The 19002-nt window shown below is 42.6% G+C and overlaps 1 protein-coding gene and 1 long non-coding RNA gene across 8 annotated transcripts in view; one reads left to right on the top strand and one right to left on the bottom strand.

Moving 5' to 3' along the window:
- Window positions 1-5547, top strand: part of LOC134354109 (uncharacterized) — a 40540-nt gene extending 34993 nt beyond the window's left edge. The window contains exon 3 of the long non-coding RNA XR_010019726.1: window positions 4879-5547. This is a non-coding gene — a long non-coding RNA (uncharacterized LOC134354109). The remainder of the gene's footprint in view (window positions 1-4878) is intronic.
- The window catches only part of trappc9 (trafficking protein particle complex subunit 9), a 749291-nt gene that overhangs the window by 586454 nt on the left and 143835 nt on the right, over window positions 1-19002 (bottom strand). For all 7 annotated transcript variants that reach the window (XM_063062835.1, XM_063062851.1, XM_063062844.1 and 4 more), the window contains one exon: window positions 17250-17382. In XM_063062835.1, the coding sequence (XP_062918905.1) occupies window positions 17250-17382 (133 nt within the window). The remainder of the gene's footprint in view (window positions 1-17249; window positions 17383-19002) is intronic.

Raw genomic sequence — 19002 nt, 5'->3', positions numbered from 1 at the left:
TTTCAAAGAATTCAATCAGTCTCATGAAACATAACCTATGCTACAGTAAGTCACATTGACCATCCCTAATCAGACCATGCTTCTCTAAAAAGTGTCTCTAAGAAACTTCTCCAATGATTTGCCCAACTCTCAAGTAAGACTCAATGGTCTATCATTCCCAGGGTGATCTCTACTCCCCTTCTTGAACAAAGGAATAACATTTGCCACCCTCCAATCATCTGGTACTACTCCTGTGGTCAGTGAGGAGATCAAAACCGCAACAGCCTTTTCCCTCATTTGCCATATTAATTTGGGATATTTCCCATCCTGTTCTGGAGACTTATCTATGCTCCCAACACACACAAAAAATGCTGATGAAGGCAGCAGGCCAGGCAGCATCTATAGGAAGAGGTACAGTCGACGCTTCAGGCCGAGACCCTTCGTCAGAACTAACTGAAAGAAGAAATAATAAGAGATTTGAAAGTGGGAGAGGGAGGGGGAGATCCGAAATGAGAGGAGAAGACAGGAGGGGGAGGGATGGAGCTAAGAGCTAGAAAGTTGATTGGCAAAAGGGATACGAGGCTGGAGAAGGGAGAGGATCATGGGACGGGAGGCCTAGGGAGGAAGAAAAGGTGGGGGGGTCCCAGAGGACAGGCAAGGAGTTATAGTGAGAGAGCAGAGGGACAAAAAAATAGAGAAAAAAGGGGGAAAGAAAAAAATAATAAATAAATAAGGGATGGGGTACGAAGGGGAGATGGGGAATTAACGGAAGTTAGAGAAGTCAATGTTCATGCCATCAGGTTGGAGGCTACCCAGACTTACCTATGCTAATGCTTTTCAAAAGTTCCAGTACATTCTCTTTCTTACCATCATCATGTTAAGCATATTAGTTTCCATTTTGCTGTCCTCTCAAATGTTGAAGTCCTCCTCAATGGTGAATACTGAAACAAAATATTCATTAATAACTTCCCCCAACTCCTCCAGATCCAGGCACATGTTCGCTCTTCTATCCCTGATTAGTCATACGCTCACTCTTGTCATCCTGCTGTTCTTCACATATATGTAAGACACTTTGGGGGGTTTCCTTAATTTCATTCACGAAGGCCTTCTCATGCCCCAGTCAAGCTCTCCTAATACTATACTTCAGCTACTTCCCTGGATACCTTTCAACTCTCTGGAGCCCTGTCTGATCCTTGCTTCCTCGTGGCTAGATGCTTTAATCTTTTGGCAACCATGGTCATGCACCCCACAATCCTTTGTTGGGGCAATTGGACAACTCTATCCGGAACTCTTAAACAACATTCACATTTCCTTTGTGTATTTCCCAAGTACATCTGTCCCCAATTTATACCCTCAAGTTCTTAACTAATAGTATCACAATTCCCCTCCCCCAATTAAATACTGTCTCCTACCTACTAATCTCCAAGGCCAGGGAATAGTGGTCATTGTCTCCGAAATGCTCACCCACCAAGAAATATGACACCTAACCTGGTTCATTGCCTCGCACCAGTATGGCCTCTCATCCAGTTGGCCTGTCTGCATGTTGTGTCAGGAATCCTTCCTGGACACTCCTAACAAATTCTGCACCATCTAAAAACTTTTGCACTAAGGGGGTGTCAATCAATATTCAGGAAATTGAAATTGAAATAACTCACAACCACCCTATAATTTTTTTCACCTTTCCAAAATCTTCCTCCCACTCTGTTCCTCAGTGTCTCTGTTGCTACTGGGGTGGGGTGGGGTGGGGTTTCTATAGAAAATTTACAATAGGGTGATTGCCCCCTTCCGGTTTCTGATTTCCACCCACAGATGCCTTCATGACATCCTCTCTTTCTGCAGCTATGCTATTAAACCTGATGAGAAATGCCACTGCCTCTCCACTTTTACTTTACTTTATTGTCGCCAAACAATTGATACTAGAACGTACAATCATCACAGTGATATTTGATTCTGCGCTTCCCGCTCCCTGGAGTACAAATTGATAGTAAATATTTTAAAATTTAAATTATAAATCATAAATAGAAAATAGAAAAATGGAAAGTAAGGTAGTGCAAAAAAATCGAGATGCAGGTCCGGATATTTGGAGGGTACAGCCCAGATCCGGGTCAGGATCCGTTCAGCAGTCTTATCACAGTTGGAAAGAAGCTGTTCCCAAATCTGGCTGTACAAGTCTTCAAGCTCCTGAGCCTTCTCCCAGAGGGAAGAGGGATGAAAAGTGTGTTGGCTGGGTGGGTTGTGTCCTTGATTATCCTGGCAGCACTGCTTCAACAGCATGCGGTGTAAAGTGAGTCCACAGACGGAAGATTGGTTTGAGTGATGTGCTGCGCCGTGTTCACGATTTTCTGCAGCTTCTTCCGGTCTTGGACAGGACAAGACATTTCCCTCCCGCTTGAAACATTCACCAGCCATTCCTGCCTTTGTGCCAGCCAAGCCTCCATAATAGTCACAGCTTCATTGTTTCATGGTTGAGCACAGGCTCTAAGTTCATCATCCCTGTTCCCGATACTTCTTGCATTGAAATAGACACACATCAACCCACCCCACTGAATGCAATTTTGCCCTCTCAACTGCCAATCCTTCCACAGTCTCTCTGCATGCTGCATCTACCTACATAGCAATTGCCCCATCTTCTGACCCATTACTCTGGTTCCCATCCCCCTGCCAAATTAGTGTAAATCCTTCCCAACAACTCTAGCAAACATAAGGATATTGGTCATCCTCACATTCAGGTGTCCTTTTTGTATGGGTCATACCTTTCTCAGAAGAGATCCCAATGATCCACAAATCTGAAACCCTGTTTTCTGCATCAATTCATCAGCAACACATTCATCTGCCAAATCATTCTATTCTTACACCCACTAGTACATGGTACAGGCAACAATCCAGAGATTACTACCCTTGAGGTTCTGCTTTTCAGCTTCCAACCAAGCTCTCTATATTCTCTCTTCAGGACCTCATTCCTTTTTCTACCCATGTCATTGGTACCAATACGTATCTCGACTTCTGGCTGCTCACCCTCTTCCTTTTCAAATAAGATGGATGCAAACTGAAATGCAATTTGAATGGGCCATCGTAAAAATGACCCTGGCAGCTGGAACCCATGGTGTTCGTAGACCCCTGAAGTCCCGATGCACTAGCACTGTCAAAGCTGCAAGGCAGTTGATACTTCCTAGCATTAGTACCAAAGTTATCATAGTAAAAACACAGACCCAGCATCATCTGTTTCACAGCCACGTACTGTTGCGGGCCTTGCTGACTGGGTTTAATCAGGGAGGGAAAGGAGAAGGAATGATGCCCCATTGCCTGGATGAGTGTAGACTATCAGCTCCTGGAGCTCTTCTCAGGTGCATTAGCGAAGGCTATGCAAACTGATCAGGCATTTGCTCATGAAGAGTTCTTTAAAAATAAAACAAGGATGGTGATTTCCATTCGCTCCAACTGCTTAGCATCACCAAGGCTGGGCAAGGACAGCAGCTGTTGGGTATGCTCAGACTGATGGTCCACAAGTTTGTAAAAGGTGTGTTTTCAGCAATCAATATTTATTGTGTTCAGGTGGATGTTCTAGTTGACACAACGCATTCGCAGCCATGGAGTTGCTGAGCAACACTGCCACATAGAAATATTTGGTGTTCTCAGTGGTGATTTCGCACAGCGTGAATTGGGCCTCAGCTTGTACAAACGAAGCAATGGCATTTCGCTCCCAAAACTCTGGCAGTTTCAAAGCGACTGCACTGGCCAACATGTTCAATAACTCTAGAATCGTCCGAGAGCACTGAGGTCACCAATGTGAAACCATAACAACTTATTTATTGTACTCGAAACACTGAACACAAAGCGCGATAAAAGTACCTTGCATAATTACATCATCACGTCAGACCAGCCTCTTAAAGTGAACCCCAACTCAATGTCAGAGGCTATGAATTATGTACGTTTCCTCCAATTAATTACCAAACATGCCTCCTGCCAATCAGCCAATTTTCCATCCACCTTCAAGCATCTTTCCTGTAATACCATGGGCTCGTATCTTGTTTGCAGCCTCATGAGTGGCAGCTAGTCAAAAGTCTTCTGGAAATCCAAGTAAACAACATTCAATGACTCTCCCCCTTTTCTCAAAGAATTGCAACAGATTTCCCCTTACGGAAACAATACTGACTTTGGCCTACTTAATCATACAGTATGCCTACAAGTACCCAAAATATCATCCTTAATATGACTCCAACATCTTGTCAACCACTGAGGTAAGGCTGACTGGCCTATAATTTCCTTTCTTTTGCCTCCCTAACTTCTTAAAGAGTGGAGTGACATCTGCAATTTTCCAGTGCTCCAGAATCATTCCAGAATCTAGTACTTATTGAAAAAATCATAACAAACATTGAGAAGTACAGAAAAAGTTTGAAATACATCTTCCCAAATTTTTTCAAGGCTCGTACATATCCAAAACATATGAATTAGTATGGCCACTCCATTAGTACATCTATCACAGTAAGGGGAAATATCTGCGTAGAAACGTCTTTAGACATATGAACTCTATGTACCACTTTGAATTGTAATAAAGAATGACAAGCACATAATGATGAAGAATTAATCAATTTTAAAATAATCTTCCAGCTCTCTTCAGATATGAAAATCTGTAAATCCGTTTCCCAGTCTCCTTTAATTTTATCTAGAGAGGCCTTTTTCAGTCCCAACAGCAGACCATAAATGTAAGATATTGAACCATTGTCAAAGGGTTTCAGATTAAAAATTGTATCTATTATATTCTTATCTGAACTTGTAGAAAATGTCTGTTAGCTTTAACCTCAATCCCTCGACTACCATGTTTGGTATTATTGAGGATACAATTACAAAACTGAAGCCATCTAATTTGCGGGTATTGGCCTTTATGTCTCTCATGGCCAGGAGGACGATCTTGCTCAACTGGAAGGAGGCCGCCCTGCCCACTCATGTTCAATGGCTATCTGATGTTATGTTGTGCCTTGATCAAGAGAAGATTAGTTGTTCAATTTCTGATTCTAAACATGATCTTCTAATGTTATGGGGCCCCTTTCTGAGTTATTTTCATAATCTTTGAACTGTTATTAAAGTATGGATGAGCCATTATTATTATATTATATGGCAAGGTATTTTTTTTCTTTTTTTTTGCCAACCAGCTCATTTTGGTAGTGGGGGTAGATTCTTTTATAATAAAATATAATTATTTTATTTTATTTCATTATTCAATCTTTTTTTTTCTACATGATTGATTTGGAATATGGGATACTGTGATCATATCACTGTGATTTAAACGTAATGTAATTCATATTACTTGTATTCTTATGAATTTTGTATTGGTATTCATGCAATTTATATAATATAAATAAAAATATTGAAAGAGAAAAACCATTACCAATGCTTCCACAAATTCTTCAGCTACCTCTTTCAGAACCCTGGGGTGCAGTTTCTCTAGTCCATGTGACTTATCTAACTTCAGATCTTTCAACTTCTCAAGATCCATCTTACTAATAGCAACTACACCTCACTTCTGACCCCGACGTGCTCAATGGTAAAGGCCAACACAAAATATTTAAATTTTCCACCATTTTGATCCCCTTGTCCCATCTCTCCAACATCTTTCTCCGCCAGTCCAATATCCACTTTTACCTCCCTTTTACTCTTTATCTAAAATAAACGTTTGCTATCCTCTGATATTTTTGGCTTCATGTTTTCATCTTTTCTCTCCCCCCACCCCCGCCACCCCCCACCCCCGGATTTTTAGTTCCCTTCTGTTGTTTTTTTCAAAAAAGCTTCTCAATCTTCTAACTTTTCACTAATTTTTTTCTCCATTATATGTCCACTCTTTTGCTTTAATGCTGTCTTTAGCTACCCTTGTCACCTATGGTTGTCTCATCCTCCCTTAAGAATACTACTTCATCTTTGGGATGTATCTATCTTGCACCTTCCCAAATGCCACTAGGGATATATAGTACATATCCTGCACCTTCTGAATTACTCCCAGAAATTCCAGCCACTGCTGTTGTTCCATCATCCCTATCAACTTTGAATAGCTCCTCTCTCAAGCCTCCAATTCCCTTTATTTCACTGCAATATTGATACATCTGACTTTAGTTTCTCCCTCTCAAACTGCATGGTGAATCCTGTCATATTTTGATCAGTGTCTCCTAAGCATTCCCTTACCTATGTTTCCTAATCACATCTGGCTCATTTACACAACACCCAATCCAGAAATGCCTTTCCCTTAGTGAGCTCAACCACAAGTTATTCTAAAAAACCAACTTGTAGGCATTCAACAAATTTCCTCTCTTGGGATCCAGCTCCAACCTGATTTTCCCAATCTACCTACATATTGAAATCTCTCCACCCATCACCGTGACTAGCGTAACAATGTACTTTTGACAAGTCTTTTCTGTCTCCCGTTGAGATTTATATCCCACATCCTGGCTACTGTTCAAAGTTCAACAGAAATGTTATTGTCAAAGTACATATATATCACCATATGCATCCCTGAGATTCAACTTCTTACAGGCATATAACAACAAACATAACAGAATCAATAAAAGATCACCCAACTAAGGTGCTCAACCAGCGTGCAGAGACAAATTGGGAAGGAGGGAAGGAGGGAGGGAAGGAGGGAGGGAAGGAGGGAGGGAAGGAGGGAGGGAAGGAGGGAGGGAAGGAGGGAGGGAAGGAGGGAGGGAAGGAGGGAGGGAAGGAAGGAGGGAGGGAAGGAAGGAGGGAGGGAAGGAGGGAGGGAAGGAGGGAGGGAAGGAGGGAGGGAAGGAGGGAGGGAAGGAGGGAGGGAAGGTCAGTCGGTCGATCCAGAATGAGGTGAAGAGCCCTTGAAAATGAGCCCATTGGTTGTGGGAACATTTCAATGATGGGGTAAGTGCAGTTGAGTAAAGTTATCCCCTTTGGATTAAGAACCTGATGGTTGAGGGTAGTAATTATTCCTGAACCTGGTGGTACGAATCCTGATGCTCCTGATCCTTCTTCCTGATGGCAGCAGCAAGAAGAGTGCATGTCCTGGGTGGGTGAGGGTCCCTGATGATGGATGCTGCTTTCCTGCGACAGCTTCTCATGTGAATATGTTCAATGGCTGGGAGGACTTTATCTCTGATGGTCTGGGCCCAATCCACTACTTTTTGTAGGATTTTCCATTTAAGAGCATTGGTGTTTCCATACCAGGCTATGATGCAGCCATCAATATACTCTCCACTACACATCTACAGAAGTTTGTCAAAGTTTTAGATGTCATACCAAATGTCCACAAACTCCAAAGGAAGTAGAGGCGCTATCATGCTTTCTTTGTAATTGCACTTACATGTTGGGCCCAGGACAGTTCCTCCAAAATAAAGGCAGCTCAGAATTTAAAGTTACTACATCCTCACAACCTCTGATCCTCTAATGAGGACTGGCTCTTCAACCTCCTTTTTCCTTCTCCTGCTCTATAATCAGCTCCTTGCTCTTGCTGACATTGAGAGGTTGTTGCAATGACACCACTCAGCTAGATTTTCAATTCTCCACCTATAAGATAATTCTTCACCACCTTGGATTCAGCCGAAGACAGTGGTGTCACCAGCAAACTTGAATATGGCATTGGAGCTGTACGTAGCCATATAGTCATAAGTAGAGCAGGGGATGAATCACACAGTCTTGTGGTGCACTTGTAGAACTCCCATTGGGGTCATTTTAATTTTGCAGTTTGTTAACTCTACTTACAAGGATTTAATAACTTCTGATCCTACATCAGCTCTTTCTAAGGATTTGATTTCATTTTTTAACAAACACAGCCATTCCACCCCCTCTGCCTACCTGCCTGTCATTTCAAATCAGTGTATCCTTGGACGTTAAGCTCCCAACTATGATTTCTTTCAGCCACGTCTCAATGATACCTACAACATCACACCTGCCAATCTCTCACTGTGCAACATCATCTACTTTATTCTGCACTGCATGCATTCAAATATAATACCTTCAGCCCTGTATTTTCACCCTTTTCAATTTTGCCTCCATGTTATACTTCACTTCATCCTATTGTTTGCAATTTTGCTCCATCATCTGCCTGTCCACCTTCAAAGACTTATTACACACTGCATTGACTTGTATTCCAACTGCCCTACCCTCAGCACTATCGCAACAGTTCCCATCCCCCTGCCAACTTAGTTAAACCCTCACCAAGAGGTCCAGCAAACCCGCTTGCAAGGATATTGATCCTCCTCAGATTCAAGTATAATCTGTCCATTTTATCCAGGGCTCATCTTCCCCAGGAGAGATCCTAATGATCCAGAAATTTAAAACTCTACTCCCACACTATTTCCTCAGCCACTCATTCATCAGTACCATCAACCTGTTACTGCAGGTGGCACTGGAAATAATCCAAAGATTACCATCTTGGAGGTTCTGTTCTTCAAACCTTTTCCTTAACACCCTCTTCTCACCATGTAGGACCTCTTTCCCTCTTCTACCTCTGTCATTGGTGGCGATGTGCACCACAACCTCTGACTTCTCTTCCTCCCTCTTGAGAATCTTCTGCAAATGTTCCAAGACATCCTGGATCCCAGCACCTGGGAGGCAATAGACTATTCTGGCTACTCATTTGCGACCACACAATCTCCTGTCCATCCCCTAACTATTAAGTCTCCCATCACTACTGCCCTGCCTGACTTCACCCTTCCCTGCTGAGCCTCAGAGCCAGCCATACTGCCACTGGCCTGGCTGCTGCTGCTCTGCCATGATAGGTCATCCTTCCCCTGAATTTCTTCTGGTGGTCACCTATCTATTATCTGAAGTCTGCACCCCGGATGTGACCACCTCAGTAAAAAAAAACTCATCCATAAAGTTTTCAGCCTTTCGGATGGTCCTGAGTGCATCAAGCTCCAGCTCCTTGATTTTGTCAGTCAAGATTTGAAGTTGTGTGACTTCCTGCAAATGTAGTCATCAGGGAGAATGTAAGGCACTTTGAAATCCCACATCTCACAGAAGGATCATGCCCATGCCTGGAAGACAATCCTGCCTACACTTGTTAGACCATAAGACATAGGAGCAGAATTACACCATCTGGCACATCAAGTCTGCTCCACCATTCAATCATGGCTGATCCTTTTTTCTATCTCCTCATCAACTCCATATCCTGACCTTCTCCCTGTAACCTTTGATGCCATGTCCAATCAAGAATCTATCATACTCTGCCTTAAATACATCCAATGACCTGGCCTCCAGAGCTACCTGTAGCAACAAATTCATCATCCTCTGGCAAAAGAAATTTCTCCGCATCTCTATTTTGAAAGGGCACCACTCTATCCTGAGGCTGTGCCCTCTTGTCCTAGACTCTCCCACCATGGGAAACATCCTTTCCACATTTACTCTGTCTAAGCCTTTCAACATTGAAAAGGTTTCAGTGAGATCCACCTTATCCTTCTAAATTCCAGCAAGTAGAGACACAGAGCTATCAAATGTTCCTCGTATGATAACCCTTTCATTCCTGGAATCATCCTTGTGAACCTCCTCAGGACCCTCTCCAATGCCAGCACATCTTTTCTAAGATGAGGGGCCCAAAACTGTTCACAATACTCAAGGTGAGGCCTCACCAGTGCCTAATAAAGCCTCAGCATAACATCCTTGCTCTTGTATTCTAGACCTCTCGAAACGAATGCTAACATGGCATTTGCCTTCCTCACCACCAACTTACCCTGCAAGGTAACCTTCAGGGTGTTCTGCACAAGGACTTCTAAGTCCCTCTGCATCTCAGATTCCTGGATTTTCTCCCCATTTAGAAAATACTCCGCACATTTATTACTACTACCGAAGCACGTGACCATGCATTTTCCGACACTGTATTTCATTTTCCACTTTCTTGCCCATTCTCCTAATCTGTCCAAGTCCTTCTGCATCCTACCCATTTCCTCAACACTACCTGCCCCTCCACCAATCTTCATATCATCTGCAAACTTGGCAACAAAGCTATCTATTCCATCATCTAAATCATTTATATACAGCATAAAAGGAAGTGGTCCCAACACCAACCCCTGAGGAATGTTATGCCTCTAACTTCTCAGACTGAAGTATCAATCTGTGCCTGATCCCACCCAAACCTGTTGAGCCAAAGCCTCACCACTCTAACACTGTCTTCTCCAAAAACAGCTGCTCTGCTCAAACCCCACTTATTTTTCTTGCCCCTTGCTAATTAACTCGTTATTATTGACCCAAGCAATATCCCGCTCCGTAGACAAGTCCCAGAGGCTCCACTTGCTTTATAAAACAGGCGCGTACTCCAACTGTTAAAGATCTGTATGAAAAGTTTTGCCTTGAAGGGTTAAGATGGCAGAGCTGTTGCGCTACTAATTAATTTTATAAAGGCTAGTTGTTCTCCTGCAAGAGTAAACTCTAATCCCATCTTTACAGTGCATATCGATTAATATAATCAATCATTTGACTCTTAGCTTGGCATAAAACCAGATTATTTGTGTCATTTTGTGATTGCATTTAATTTCCACAACATTTTCTAGATATGAATAATCTATTCCCCTACCACATCCACCACCCCCCCACCCCATGGAAAGAGAAAGGGTACTTTGTTCTCAATAAGACCATAAGACAAAGGAGCAGAAGCCAGCCATTTGGCCCATCTCGTCTGCCCCGCCATTGTATCATGAGCTGATCCAATCTCCCATTTAGTCCCACTCACCCGCCTTCTCACCATAACCTTTGATGCCCTGGCCACTCAGATACCTATCAATCTCTGTCTTAAATACACCCAGTGACCTGACCTCCAATGCCGCTATTGGCAACAAATTCCACAGATTCAACACCTTCTGGCTGAAAAACTTTCTTCGTATCTCTGTTCCGACTGGGCACTCTTCAATCCTTAAGTCATGCCTTCTCGTAGCACATACCCCCACCATGGGAAACAACTTTGCCACATCCACTCTGTCCATGCCTTTCAACATTCAAAATGTTTTTATGATGTCTCCCCTCATTCTTCTAAACTCCAAGGAATACAGTCCAAGAGCAGACAAACGTTCCTCATATGTTAACCCTCTCATTCCCAGAATCATTCTAGTGAATCTTCTTTGTACCCTCTCTAACGTCAGCACATCCTTTCTTCAATAAGGAGCCCAAAACTGCACACAATACTCTAAGTGAGGTCTTACCAGTGCCTTATAGAGCCTCAACATCACATCCCTGCTCCTATACTCTATTCCTCTAGAAATGAATGCCAACATTGCATTCGCCTTCTTCATCACCGACTCAACCTGGAGGTTAACCTTAAGGGTATCCTGCACAAGGACTCCCAAGTCCCGTTGCATCTCAGAACTTTGAATTCTCTCTCTATTTAAATAATAGTCTGCCCATTTATTTCTTCTACCAAAGTGCATAATCATATACTTTCCAGCATTGTACTTCATTTACCACTTCTTTGCCCATTCTCCCAATCTATCCAAGTCTCTCTGCAGACTCTCCGTTTCCTCAGCACTACCGGCCCCTCCACCTATCTTTGTATCATCAGCAAACTTAGCCACAAAGCCACCTATTCCATAATCCAAATCGTTGATGTACAATGTAAAAAGAAGCGGCCCCAACACTGACCCCTGTGGAACACCACTGGTAACCGGCAGCCAACCAGAAATGGATCCCTTTATTCCCACTCTCTGTTTCCTGCCAATCAGCCAAAGCTCTATCCACATAAGTAACTTTCCCGTAATTCCATGGGCTCTTATCTTGTTTAGCAACCGCATGTGTGGCATCTTGTCAAAGGCCTTCTGAAAATCCAAATATACAACATCCACTGCATCTCCCTTGTCTAGCCTACTTGTAATTTCCTCAAAAAATTGCAAAAGGTTTGTCAAGCAGGATTCTCCTTTAAGGAAACCATGCTGAGTTCTGCCCATCTTGTTATATGCTTCCAGGTACTCCGTAACCTCAACCTTGACAATTAACTCCAACAACTTCCCAACCACCTATGTCAAGCTAACAGGTCTAATTTCCTTTTTGCTTCCTTGCCCTCTTCTTAAATAGCAGAGTGACATTTGCAATCTTCCAGTCCTCCGGAACCATGCCAGAATCTATTGACTTTTGAAAGATCATTGCTAATGCCTCCGCAATCTCCACAGCTACTTCCTTCAGAACATGAGGGTGCATTCCATCTGGTCCGCGAGATTTATCTACCCTTAGACTATTCAGCTTCCTGAGTACTTTCTCTGTCGTAATTGTGACTGCACACACTTCTCTTACCTGACACCTTTGAGTGTCCGGTATTCTGCTGATGTCTTCCTCAGTGAAGACTAATGCAAAATACTCGTTCAGTTCCTCTGCCATCTCCTTATCTCCATTACCATTTCTCCAGCATCATTTTCTATCGGTCCTATATCTACTCTCACCTGTCTTTTACTCTTTACATACTTGGAAAAGCTTTTAGTATCCTCTTTGATATTATTTGCTAGCTTCCTTTCATATTTCATCTTTTCCCTCTTAATGACCTTCTTAGTTTCCTTTTGCAAGCTTTTAAAAACTTCCCAATCCTCTGTCTTCCCACTAATTTTTACTTCCTTGTATGCCCTCTCCTTTGCTTTAACATTGGCTTTGACTTCTCGACAGCCACGGTTGCATCCTTTTTCCATTAGAAAATTTCTTCTTTTTTGGAATATATCTGTCTTGCATCTTCCTCACTTCTCGAATAAACTCCAGTCACTGATGCTCTGCCGTCCTTCCAGCTAGTGTCCCTTTCCAGTCAACTTTGGCCAGTTCCTCTCTCATGCCACTGTAATTTCCTTTACTCCACTGAAATACCGACACATCGGATTTCGGCTTCTCATTCTCAGATTTCCAGTGAACTCAATCATGTTATGATCACTGTCCCCTAAGGGTTCCTTCACCTCAATCTCTGTAATCATCTCTGGTTCATTACACAATACCCAATCCAGTACAGTCGATCCCCTACTGGGCTCAACAACAAGCTGTTCTAAAAAACCATCTCGCAGACGTTCTACAAATTCTCTCTCTTGAGATCCAGTGCTGACCTGATTTTCCCAATCCACTCGCATGTTAAAATCCCCCACAATTATCATAACACTGCCCTTCTGACAAGCCTTTTCTGCTTCCTGTTGTAATTTGTAGTCCTCATCATGGCAGCTGTTAGGAGGCCTGTATATAACTGCCATCAGGGTCCTTTTACCCCTGTGACTTCTTAGCTCAACCCATAACGATTCTGTACCTTCCGATCCTATGTCACCTCTTTGTAATGATTTAATATAATTTCTTACCAATAAAGCCACGCCACCCCCTCTGCCTACCTGCCTATCCTTCCAATACACCATGTATCCTTGGACGTTCAGCTCCCAGAGACATGCATCCTTTAGACATGTCTCAGTGATGGCCACAATATCATACCTGCCAATCTGTAGCTGTACGACAAGATCATCCACCTTAATCCTTATGCTGTGTGCATTTAAGTATAACACCTTAAGTCCAGTATTTGGTACTTTTTGCTTTGATTGTACTGCAACTTTACTGCACTGCAACTCATCCCAATGGCTGCAAATTTGCCCCATCCCCTGCCCGTCCTTCCTGACATTTTTACTGCTCACTATCTTAGATTTATTTCTGTTTTCCCTCTCCTCCACTCTATCATTCCGGTTCCCATCCCCTTGCCAAATTAGTTTAAACCCTCCCTAACAGCTCTATTAAACCTTCCCGCCAGGATATTGGTCCCCTTCGGGTTCAGGTGTAACCTGTCCTTTTTGAACAGGTCATACTTCCCCCAGAAGAGATCCCAATGATCCAAGAATCTGAAGCCCTGCCCCCTGCACCAGTCTCTCAGCCACGCATTCATCTGCCTGATCCTACTATTCTTGCCCTCGCTAGCACGTGGCACAGGTAGCAATCCCAAAATTACTACCCTGGAGGTCCTGCTTCTCAGCTTCCTTCCTATTCTCCCAGAAATCTCTCTTCAGGACCTCCTCCTTTTTCCTATCTATGTCATTGGTACCAACATGAACCAAGACAACTGGCTGCATGCCCTCTCCCTTCAGAATATTCTGGACCTGATCTGAGACATCCCGTACCCTGGCACCTGGGAAGCAACACACCATGCGGGTCTCTCTATCAGGCTCACAGAATCTCCTGTCTGTTCCCCTGACTATGGAATCGCGTATGATTACCGCATTCTTCTTCTCCTTCCTTCCCTCCTGCACAACAGCGCCAGGCTCAGTGCCAGAGACCCGGTCACCGTGGCCGTCCCCTGTCAAGTCATCTCCCTCAACAGCATCCAAAACGAGATACTTATTGCTGAGGGGGGCAGCCACAGGGGTGCTTTCCACTATTCGGGCATTTTTCTTCCCTCTCCTGACAGTCACCCAGTTTTCTGATCCCTGTAGCCTAGGGATGACTACCTCCCTGTAGCTCCTGTCTATCACCTTTTCATTTTCCCTAATAAGCAGTAGGTCATCAAGCTGCAGCTCCAGATCCCTAACACGGTCTCTGAGAAGCTGCATCTCGGTGCACCTGGCACAGATGTGGCCATCAGGAAGGCTGGCGGTCTCCCAGGATTCCTACAGCTGACACCCTGAACAAAGCAGTAACCCTGCAGACATGTAATAGTATTAAATAAAGTCATGACTGCTTACACACAACTTTCCTTGCCACTGCTTTTGAGAGGGATGAAGATGCGCAATGCAGGTGGTCCCCCGCTTTTCGAACCCTCACCGTTACGAAAGACCTACATTAGTACCCTGTTTTTGCTAACAGAAGGTGTTTTCACTGATGCGCAAAAAATCAGCACGCGCCCCAAGCAGCTGCTCTCCCCCGGATTCGGAACGGCATTGCTTAAACACGTTGCATTGAGCAGCCATTTGCAAAATGAATTCTGAGGTATTGGAAAAGCCTGAAAGAGCTCGTAAGGGTGTTACACTTAGCATAAAACTAGACACAATTAAGCGTTTTGATCGTGGTGCACGAAGTAAGGATAAAGTGAGATTGACTTGTGAAAGCTGACGAAGATGATGTTGAAGAGGTTTTGGCATCCCATGACCAAGAACTGATTGATGAAGATCTGCCGGACGATGCTGAGGATGTTCTACGAGTCTGTGGTGGCCAGTGCAATCATGTTTGCTGTTGTGTGCTGGGGCAGCAGGCTGAGGGTAGCAGACACCAACAGAATCAACAAACTCATTCGTAAGGCCAGTGATGTTGTTGGGATGGAACTGGACTCTCTGACGGTGGTGTCTGAAAAGAGGATGCTGTCCAAGTTGCATGCCATCTTGGACAATGTCTCCCATCCACTACATATTGTACTGGTTGGGCACAGGAGTACATTCAGCCAGAGACTCATTCCACCGAGATGCAACACAGAGCGTCATAGGAAGTCATTCCTGCCTGTGGCCATCAAACTTTTCAACTCCTCCCTTGGAGGGTCAGACACACTGATCCAATAGGCTAGTCCTGGACTTATTTCCTGGCATAATTGACATATTACGATTTAACTATTTATGGCTTTATTATTATTTATGGTGCAACTGTAACGAAAACCTATTTCCCCCGGGATCAATAAAGTATGACTATGACGCAATTGGAAGAGGAAAGGATAACAATCGAAACCGAAATCGAAATGAACATGAAGCCACTGCGTGAGATTTTCGCTGCAATGATAAAGTACGACTTTAATTTTGAAAGGGTACGTCAGTTTAGGGGATATTTGCAAGATGGTTTGAGTCCTTACAAAGAACTGTATGATAGAAAAATGCGCGAGGCTCAGCAGTCAAGCAAGCCTTCCACATCAGCCACAGCAGACGACGAACCTCGACCTTCGACATCGAGGCGGGCAGTCATAGGAGAAGATGAGCCGCCTGCTCTAATGGAAATAGACGACGATGAGATGACACCCCAGTGTCCCACCACCCCAACTCCCGGGCCACGGACAGTTACCGATTCACGGAGAATGCAGCAGTAGCCAGGAGGCACACAGCACATCTTTGAGAAAAAAGCCGAAATAAACATTCTAATTCATTAGGTGCCGCCCCACATGTAAATGTCGGCCCAGATCGGAGGCGATGCAATCGGCACTGATCTTGGCCTACAATTACGTGCCGTGAGGCACCTAATTAATTAGCATGTTTGTTTCGGCTTTTTTCTTAAACATGTGTTGTGTGCCTCCCGGCTACCGCTGGACCCCTGCATGCTTCGCGGCAATGTATCGGTCAGCGGCCTGGAGGGTGGGGGCCACTGCACCACCCAACCTGCGACGACTCAGTCCAACACACCATCATCAGTGTGCTCAGCAAGCTGTCTTCCCGATTACGGTAAGTGATACTACACTGTACATACATTATTTCTACTTTATATCAGCTGTGTATTTTCACGTGTTACTTGGTATGATTTGGCAACTTCATAGCTTAAAGGTTACTGGAGAGTGCTTGCGCCGTGTTTTGCCAACAGTGCTTGCGTAAGATTTTCACTTCGGCGAACAGTGCCGGCAATGATTGTGGAAAAGTATTTCTACTTTATATAGGCTGTGTATTAATCATATCATTCCTGCTTTTACTACATGTTACTGTTATTTTAGGTTTTATGTATTACTTGGCATGATTTGGTAGGTTATTTTTGCGTCTGCGAACGCTCACAAAATTTTCCCATATAAATAAATGGTAATTGCTTCTTTGCTTTACGACATTTTGGCTTATGAACCGTTTCATAGGAACGCTCTACCTTCAGATGGCAGGGGAAACCTGTACTGAGAAATAATTTACAATGATTGTTCGCAAATCTAACTGCTCTGCCCACATCTGTGAACTGAAAACAGCCATTAACCTGCACATCTATTCAAAGTAATTTCTATATCATGGGGAAAAAAATAACGAAATCCACCTATATTGAAAAGGTGAGTGATGCAAACCTCCATTTCTACCCAAGGAATAAATCAATTTGTGTTCTGCTGCAATAACTGAATGGCTGGGTGCTCTTCATTGCATGCATGAGTGCAAATAACATTCACATACAGTACTCTTGCAATAACGTTAGTCTTTTAAAATAACAAAACTTGTACTTGTAAAACATATTGTAACAAGTTTGCAGTGTAGCACTGAACTGAAGCAGCAACAATGAATTCATCTGCAACTTTATTTATCAGTAAACTACTTGAAAAATCATTTTCCATGCTAGACTAAATTACATAAAGGCATAAATAAAACATAACAATTCAATGGTGCCAAGCACAAACAGAAGTGCAGAAAAAGCACGTGAAATTTATAAGGGCATGAATGCTTCAATTTAAGATCTCCTACCGTGGCAAAGAGGTAGTAATTTGTAGTCGTGGTAAAGCAGGGACAACTTCCACAGTGCAGCCATTAACTTTCACTCCAGACAAATTTTCTAACAGGCAGTCACTAGACACACCAAAAACAGATGTTTGGTAACCTAAAAACACCACAACCAATCAGTTAAAAAAAAATCACAGAAAACTGTCATAAATGCCTTATTGTAATGACCATACTGGGATATTAAAGGTCAAGTGCTTCTTTTTAAATATGTCAAAAGCTATCAAAAAAGATATCCAAGTAAAATTTAACTTGTGTATATTGAGATGACTGCATTAATTCCTGTGAGACATAATACTTGTAAAATTAAAATTACTCAAATCCCAAAATTCAATCTGTTTCCAAATCCGTGAAACCATTTACAATAACAACATACCAGTTTACTTTTAGAAGTCTGCTAAATATTGTGTTTGATAATATTTATAACACATACATTGAAACATGCAGTAAAATACATTATTTGCATCAATGATCATTGTCTGAGGATGTGCTGGGGGCAGCCTGCAAGTATTGCTAGCCTTCCGGCACCAAGATAGCATGCCCATAACTTAATAAAACTTACTAACTCTTACTAATCCACACACCTTTGAAATGTGGGAAGAAACCAGAGCATCAGGAAAAACTCACATGGTCATGGGGAGAACATAAGAACTCCTGACAGACAAGCAGGAATTGAACCCCCATCACTGATGTTGTGAAGCATTATGCTAGCCACTGCACTAACATACTGCCACAGACTGAACAGTAAACCTACAATATGCAGGAGAACAGAGTGATTCCATACTCACCTGGAGGGAAGCTACAAAATAACTGAGTCAAGTCTGCTAAGTCAACACAAGGCAAAAAATAAATTTCCCATTATTTCGTAAGCTAAGTTTTGATTTCTAGTTCTGATACAAAGCAACAAATACTTTAAGAATAAGAAAAAGGAAAAACTTTTTAACCTGGAGTGTAAAATAAAGATGAATTATTAGTATACAAGTTACTTGAATTTTTAGTTGGATCCTATGAGTTAAGCTTCGGACAAACAAAAAATATATAATAAAACACGCAAAACACAAGTTCATAGAAACTTTGGTAGTGTCAGACTGTTGAATGTTATCCCCATTAATACACCAAAACACTGTAGAATGACCTCTGTTTAATTGAAGGTACAAGGTAATTCATTTTATGATGGCAAAGTACAACTATTCCTAAACAAAAGGGCAATTACAAATTCCCAACCCACACCTAAGAATTGAAACATACATGAATAAATTTGTAACATTTTGGTGTATACTTCATGAAATTCAACTGTTTTAAGCTTATATTTCTGAGTCAAGATATCATGAGGCTTCAAGTCTATCAATATGATATAAGCTCACAGACTGTTAGAAAAATTAAATCATAGAACAGCAGAGCAATCGGTTATGTTGGACTCTGAACATATTCAGAAGCAGAAAAATTGCTTACAATATTCTAATCTATGGTTTTCTCCATTTTGATATTCTTAAGAAATTCATTTTAGATCAACACGAACAAGATAGCCTAGTAATTTAATGTGAAGATATAATGAAAAGCTCATTTTTATCCTTCTACTACAGGTCTTTCATGCACAAGATTAGGCTTTCTTGCACCAAGAACTGCAGGCTTGTGAACAAGGTAAACTTCTGAGAATAGGAATGGATAACTGGCAAGTTACCCAAAAGGTAACAGACTGCAGAAAGCCCACCTGTCCAAG

The sequence above is a fragment of the Mobula hypostoma genome, chromosome 1 (genome assembly GCF_963921235.1).
Source record: "Mobula hypostoma chromosome 1, sMobHyp1.1, whole genome shotgun sequence".
In the NCBI taxonomy this organism is placed as follows: Eukaryota; Metazoa; Chordata; class Chondrichthyes; order Myliobatiformes; family Myliobatidae; genus Mobula; species Mobula hypostoma.
Note: the sequence above shows the minus strand (reverse complement) of the source record. Positions and strands in the feature narration are given on the sequence as shown.